The 8,101-nt window shown below is 34.8% G+C and overlaps 1 protein-coding gene across 2 annotated transcripts in view; it reads left to right on the forward strand.

Annotated features, from left to right (window-relative positions):
* The window catches only part of phactr3a (phosphatase and actin regulator 3a), a 49,151-nt gene that overhangs the window by 38,618 nt on the left and 2,432 nt on the right, over positions 1 to 8,101 (forward strand). For both annotated transcript variants that reach the window (XM_024292884.2, XM_024292882.2), the window contains exon 7: positions 1,996 to 2,149. In XM_024292884.2, coding sequence (XP_024148652.1) covers positions 1,996 to 2,149 — 154 coding nt within the window. The remainder of the gene's footprint in view (positions 1 to 1,995; positions 2,150 to 8,101) is intronic.

An 8,101-nucleotide genomic window follows, 5' to 3' on the forward strand; every position in this document is an offset into this window, starting at 1 on the left:
TAAAACTTTAAAACTGTAACTTTTTAAGTTAATTATGAAAAATAAAAAGACAGGATATTATTCCAGAATAAATTAATTTAAAACTTATGTAACTTTTAGTCTCCAGAAAAATGTGTTTTGTCAAAAGTATACAAAGAACGTAAGATAACATAGAGCCATTACAAGACTAAATACAAAAAATTGGTCTTTCAGATGAAAAATCAAGCAAAAGAAAAGTACACAGAAAAGATTAACAAATTAACAGCAACTAACAGAAGCAAAGTAAATAAACATTAAATTATTACGTGTTTTCTTCCCCTGGAGACTTCTGGAGATGGCGCTTGCCAGTTGCCCAGCAGCAGCATTTAAAGGCTGTGATGGCGGCGTTTCCTCCTTTGTTCCCACAGCACAGAACCCCATCCACACCCGCAGTGACCAGCAGACTCTCAGTACCTGCAAAACCATTTTGTTGTGGGTGTGGCAGGGTATGCCGTCACAAGGACCTACTCTGATGAAAGTGGTGTTTTTGGTGTTTTTAACATGCTCTTGTAACATTTTTCTCATGATGGAGGACAAAATTAAACCTAAAATTGCAATTGAGATTTTTTTTTTCATTCAAATTGTTGTAAATCAGGAGCAGATGAAAAAATATAATTTCAAGAAGGCTGTTTGCAACATAGAAAATTCCCTGGGTGGGCCACCAGCTCCCAGCTCCACTTCATTCCGATGCCTTCACTTGTAGAAAAATAGATCCATTTAGGTCTTAGTTTTCCTTTTCTGAGGTGATATCTGGCTCAAATAGGTAATGTTAGGTAATGGTTGTGAGGGCTGTAAGCTGGGGGAAAAGAGTGTAAACAAAGGGATGATGGGAAGTGCAGGACAAGCTATTCAACAGTCCCAGCCAAAACTCAGATGTGAATTTCTGATGAAATCCTGCAGCTCTGCAGAAACTGTGTCCTAAAAAAACCACTGGGATGGCTTTTATAAAGGATTGTAGTGATCGCAGTGAGTCTTTAAAGAGTCTCTCAGCCTGATTAATGATGAACAGTAATTATTATACAGCTGGTATGTAATCAGAAGCTAGAAATACAATAAAACGGTTGTCGTCTTTACATTATAAACAAACCTGGCTTAATTACACCTTGTTGCATTCTCAGGCTTTAATTTCACAGAGGTATTATGTATGCATAAAGCTATTTGTGGTGTAAACACAGCCTGCCAAACCCCATATATACAAGAACGTAGATCACAGGGGTGGGAAGCTGCACCACAGTATGATGAAGATTTAACCAGCCGGAACGCAAACTCTGAATCACAAACTAAATTCAAACACAGTTCCTAGAAAACAACGTGTTTGGCCTCAAATTCATTATAATCTGAGTCATCTTCTGACAACATGTAAAATTAATCATTAATTTGGGCATTAAAACGTTCAATTAGTTCCTGTTAGTCATATCCAGCACTTTGTTTTCTTGGTGCTCTTTTTAAAAGCAGACGCCTCGAGGAGCTTTTCTCACTCCACACTCATTGTGTGTTCACAACACGTTAGAAAATGTAAAAAACAGGGAAGGGATGAGACGGGTCGGAGCTGCTTTTAGCTGCCCTGCGTGGGGGCTTTTATATTTTTGTTAAATATATGCATGCATTCATCTTGCATGCCATACATGTTTAATTGCCTTGTGCTATTGGACTGGTTCTATGTGGATAATAGAATAAAATGAAATAAAGCTTTATTGTTCTAACAAAAGGGGATATTACTTTGTTACCATTGGTCTGCTAAAAACTGCAGATAGATGAGCTCTTGTAGAGTAAAATACAGTATTGTGGTTGAAATTATGGAAAATGTCCATAGTCTTTAAATTTCCATAAATCATTTGATTAACTCACAAAAATGTGGCGATAAGACGTGGAGTTTGACTTATTTTTAATTGGATTCACTTTGCCACAATTAGCATCATGCTTTGGGATGTTGCTTTTGATTTTTTCTTATTTTATTTTATTTATATGTTGGTACAGGCACACTTCCTCGCAGGCTAAGGAAGGAACTGCTGGCTGTCAAACTACGAAACCGACCCAGCAAACAGGAGCTGGAGGACAGGAACATCTTTCCAGCGCGGAGCGATCAGGAACGGCAGGAGATACGGCAGCAAATTGAAATGAAGCTTGCAAAGTAGGTGATAGAAGTGTGTGGTTGGAAAGGGGAAGTCATTAATGTCTTATAAAAATGTTTACATTTTCTTGTTTCCTCTATCTTTGTATTGCTTTTTGACCCGCCTCTGTAACTGCTGGCCAATGACTGAAGAGATCACGTGGTTTTGCTTACAAGGGTTGGTCCGAAACAGAGACTCTGGTAGATGCCAGTCTGAATAAAGACCAAATACAATCTTCAGGATTCAATCTGGAACAAATAAGCAAACTCGATCCGAACAAATTGACTTTCCCTGTTTGAATACACCCTAAAAAATGCATATTTAGACTTTAGTTTTAGACTTTATTTTTAGAAGTACACACACATAAATCAGGTGGAACTATTTTCTCTCCTTAAACCAGTCATTGCACCTGGTTTACCTGCTTCACATCTTCAGATTTGTGTGTCCTCTGCTGTCCTCCGGATGCATTCAGTGTGGAGATTACTTCAATAAAGTTCGATATTAAAATTAAAATCTGACAGTTTAGCTCTTTAGGATGATGTGGAGGTATTAGTACAAGATAGATGATGTTTTAGTGGTGTTCGGTACCCATACTTAAATAATAATTTTAAGTAAAATACATACTTAAAATTCTTCTTTAAAGATATAAAAATTCATGATAAAATCTAATGATTATTAACTCTTATGTATAAAATATATCAAATATGATTGCATTTTAGTCTCCTTAGAGGCTGCCTTTTCGGGAAAATTGAACATTGTGTTGATTTGAATTCCTTCAGTTGGAAGAAAACCTCCCCAAATATTATTTAGGAACTGGTTTTCATGTACTTCTGTTCCCAGAAGTGGTTCGTATTTATTTTTTTCACAATAAAAACGTCTGTGTACACTTCAGCTACAGAACACATAAGAGGAAGAGCGCAAAAACACTGGAGCTAAGTGGGTTTTCTAATTATTTTACACACTTGACTTACTTATATCAACCCTTCATTAATTAATTAACATAAAAACAGCAATTATACCAGGAGTGGAAATAAAAAGTTGTAGAAGTAGATGCAGTTTTAGTAGCCTCTCAAAATTTTCAAATGACTAATAATATTTTATTGGTGCAATAAGGGCAGACGAGCACCACCTTCTTGGAAATGTTTTTGCACAAAGCTTGCACGGTGGATGTTTATGTTTTTGGGCCCCACATTGAGGACATTTGCAGAGGTAATTTTTCAACAGAGGCGCAAATGTCCACAGCCTGACAGGAAGCGTGAGCGTGTCACAAGACACCCGCATATCCAAGCAGGGTGCAGCTCAGTGTTGCGTAACCTGCTGTGCAGGCATTTAGCAGCCAACAACAACTATTCCCAAAAAACTGTCAAGTGACTGCAAAAAAAAAAAAAAAAAAAATCAAGCAGCACCAGGCTTTGTTTTGAAATTTATTGGAGGAAAGCCTTCACTGTTGTGTGTAATCAGGTGATCTCTGGTTTGGAAGCAAACAGGAGAGTGAGGTGTGTCTGCCGTTCACGTGAAAGCCCACAGAATCGGCGCTATAAGACAAAGCACAGTGTGTTATGTAAAGATAAAAAAAAACATTGAGTTCAGATGATGTCCTTTTTTATTTATGGCTGTTTACATTTCTTCTACCTGAACACAGTCATTCAAGGATTTAGGCCAAGGATTTTTGAGGACACCAACTGTTCTCAGTGATGCAGAACAAATATGAGGAGGATCGTCTTTAAATGATATCGTCTGAATTTCATACAGTGAAATACAGTTTGGCAGCACAGTCACGCATCGGCAAATAAAGTAAAGTAAAAGTTACATAAGAACCCAGAGCCATTTTTTTAATAAAATGTATACGGACCATACCACAAACCAAGTGAAACACATAAATGTAATTTTTTTTGTTTTCAAAAAAGCAGAACTTTTTCTAAATAAAATTAAGGCTTTCTGAAGTAACTGATAGTTAAACAACTTTTTTCTTATAACTGAGCGGCTTTATTCTGATAACATTTTAATATTTTTCTCATCATTTTACGACTTCATTCTTGTAAATTTTTTTAATAGTTTCTTATAATTTTGCAAGTTAATTCTGATAATTTTTTAACTTTTTCTGATAATTTTATGTCCTTTTTCTCATAAGATTATGAATATTTTCTTCATATTTTTTGACTTTTTACTGGTAAAATCTTTTATTCTTTTTCCTCATAATTTTAGGATTTTATTTTGATAAAACTTTTGACTTTTTCAAAATATTTTATGACTTTTTGTGGTAAAATCTTTGGGGTTTTTTTCATAATTTTACAAGTTAAGAGTAGTACAGTTTTTATTTTTCTTTTAACTTATTTCGTTTTTTTTCCCCCAGGTAAGATTATGACTTTTTTCTAAATATTTTATTACTCAATTCTGGTAAAATTGTAACTTTTGTCTCATGTTTTTATGTTTTTTATTCTGATAACATTTTTTATCTTTACTAATATTTTATGATTTTTTTCCTAATAATTAATTCTGGTAAAATTTGACCTTTTTCTCATACTTTTATGTCTTTTTTTCTAGTAAGATTATGACTTTTTCGTAATATTTTACGATTTCGTTCTGGTAAAATTTTGATCTTTTCATAATACTTACACAATTTTATTTTGGAAACTTTTGAGTGTTTTTGGCATAATTTTACAACTTCTTTCTGGAAACATGTTGACTTTTTTTCTTGAAACTATTGCAACCTCATATGGTAAAATTTTGTCTCTTTTTTATAATAGATTTTTAATTTTACTCTGGTAAAAAAAATTACTTTTAAAAATATTTTTACAGCTTTATTTGTCATTGGCACAAGGAAATTTAAAATATGTATATACGCTTCTGATAGTTTTCAGTTACACTGATGTCACAATGAGTTAAAAGTATATAAAGTAAAAAAAAAACACATATCTGAAGTGCATGTTTATGATAAGAAGGAAACGATTCTATTCTAAAAACTGCTCCACGACTCACCTCTCCATCCAGGCTTACTGTACTTTTGGTACAGATCAAGCCCATAGGGCCATCATGACCTATGATGGGTAATAATAACACATCACCTCTCTGTTCTGTCAATGATAGATGACCGTTCTATCTTTAGAGGCTGCAGACCTGGCACAGTGCTGCAGTCGCACTCTGCTGTTTCTAATCTTAGCTCCTGAATCTGTTCAATAATGCATCTCCCGCTGCACTCCTGCTTCTCCACAAACGCGGGGGAGTCATCTCAGCAGCAATAATAGTGGAGTCGGTGGACACGGAGACCCTGCTACTGTACTTGGAAGGAGAAGAACCTGTTCTGAACACTTGGCAGCTGAAATGATGGAATGAAAGCTGCCCACATGTTAGGTTCTCATTCCTCCTTCGCACTGAAAAATGCCTATTTCAGAGCGTTCCCTCTCAAGAGGAATCCCTTAAGGCAGTGGGAGTTTTCTGTGAGTCACTGTGGTGTTCTCGGGGTATCTTATAAAAATCTTCTTGAAAAACTCAATGCATAAAGGAAGCGATTCACCTTTCAAAGGTGCATATTTTGGTGCAATTAGTGTGACACAACTAGAAAAGCTTCACCCTTTTTTTCATACAAACTACAATTTGAGTTGTCAACAAAAAAAAACTGTTTCTAAAAATAGCTCAAATTGTCATATACAACACGTACAGCTCTGTGTGTAGTCGTGAAATCCCATTCCTTTGTGTTACTAGGGAGAATATTGCATCAAGACTCCATCGCCTTCTAACTGCTGTTGCCTAGCAACCTGGCGACCAGGTCAAAATGATAGTAAATGCTTGTATTTACTGATGCTATTGGGTGATAATTTAAATACAGTGAAGTAAAATCCTTATTTCTGAGTTTGCCTAAAAACTTAAAAAATAAAGAAGACATCTATTTGACTTGATTACATTTAAAGTGTATTTAAAATTATTTTTTTTAAGATGAAAGGTAAGGATTTCGCTTAGTGGAGAGATACAAGAATGATGACATCTAGAAAAAACTGCTGCTTTGATTGTGTTTTTCTTTTTATTAACTACAAACTTGGAATCCCTGCTGTGCGCTTTGTTCTGTTTCTTTGTTCTACAAAACTGTCTTGACGCTGGTGTTTTATTTTTTTAATCGTTCTTCCCGGAAGAGAACTCTGGGAGTCAAGCTGTTGAATTATTTCTTCTACTATTTCTGGATGTCTAGTCATGCATGATAATTATCAGAGTTACACAATGAAGAAAGATATTCTAGAGAGGCCATGACATTTACAGACTAATTCTGTTTTTGGTATTAAATAGAAAACTTTCATTGTTTATTCTTTTATGTTTTCATAACTTGTTTTTATAGATTTCTGCTCATGTGGGTGTCAGTACCTATGACCTTTCTTTGATCTTTCAAAGAACAGAAACTCAAAAGTGTGGTGGGTCTGTGGGAGAAAGGACATACAGGTCCCCGCTGCGTGGAGGCATTCAGTCTTTTCTGTAGGTTCCACCTGTGAAGGTGAACTCCGGTTCTGCCCTTTATGCTGGTTCACTTTGAGCACATGGATCCACATACGACACAGAGAAAACATGAAAACTTAAATAGTTATGTAATTGAGTTAAATGTATTTTTTAAAATAAAACAATCCGATTGGAAATGGATAACGGCGTGTTGGAGCCACAGTAAAAGTAACCAAATACATAAATATATGAGAATAAAGTCATTAAAATTATGAGAAGAAAAATATAAGATCAGGAGAGAAACTACATTTCACAAAAATAAAGTTGGAAATTTATTACTTTAGAAGTTGCAATTTTACTAGGAAAAGGTATTTCTTTTTATACTATTTCTGAATTGTGATTGGCTAAATTATGCTATATTTATGTTATGCTATAAATACTTTATTTAAAGAAACAAATATTATTCTATTGCAATAACCTTTTCATTAAATAGTTTATTTGCATTTAAAGGGCCTGTATCATACTATTCTGAAGCTTTTTAGGGTAAACTATATCCATGTATATGATAATATATAATCCTTTGACACACTAAAAAACTATTTTTTTCCATGAAAAATGAATTATTTTCGTGAGCTTTTTTCCTACCCTGAAGTAAGACGCCTCGATCTCTGAAGCACCGCCTTTCGCTCCTTGTGGATGCAGCTCATTTCATGATGTCAACCCAGAGTCGGACTCGGCAGCACGTCTGCACTTTGTCCACAAAAACATCCAAACTTTTCCAAAGATGGGCGTGCATATAAATGGAAGTGTTTTGCCGATCACTGTAAGATGGAGAAAGTGTGTGTTTGTGTTAGTGTGGGGGCAGTGCTGGCAGCTCAGACTCTTCCTGGAAGGGACTGTTCCCACTTTCTTGCATCACAATGTGAGAACCCACTTGTTTTCATGGGTTGGAGGAGTCTGGTGCTCAGATTTGTGTGAGTGGAGAAAAAAATACCACTTTGGATGTTTATTGTGATGAATTAACATTACAAAACACTTAAAACTCACCATAGAATGTTGATTCTGTATGATACTGGCCCTTTAATGTTATATTTAAAGTTCAAAGTCTTGGCCCTCACACATTTCTACCTCACCAAATGCGCCTCTTCTGAAAAACGTTTAGACTCCCCTGTCCTATAACATAAATTAAACAGATTATGTTCACTTGTATTTGGTAAAACTTTATAAAACCTAAATGTCAGTTTACTTTTGAAAAAGCACAACTTCTCCCAAATAAAATGAAGGATCTCTGAAATAACCTATAATTGAACGACTTTTTTCTCATAACTGTGTAAATGTTTTATTTATTTTCATAATTTTACGACTTTGTCCTGGTGAATATTTTTGACTCATTTCTCATAATTTTACAATTATATTATAGTAACATTTTAACTTATTTCTCATAATTCTTAGAACTCTATTCTGGTCAAATTTTGACTTATTTCTTATAAATTTACGACTTTATTCTGGTAAAATTTTTAACCTATTTCTCACAATTTTACAACTTTAGT

The sequence above is a fragment of the Oryzias melastigma genome, linkage group LG7 (genome assembly GCF_002922805.2).
Source record: "Oryzias melastigma strain HK-1 linkage group LG7, ASM292280v2, whole genome shotgun sequence".
NCBI classification, from domain to species: domain Eukaryota; kingdom Metazoa; phylum Chordata; class Actinopteri; order Beloniformes; family Adrianichthyidae; genus Oryzias; species Oryzias melastigma.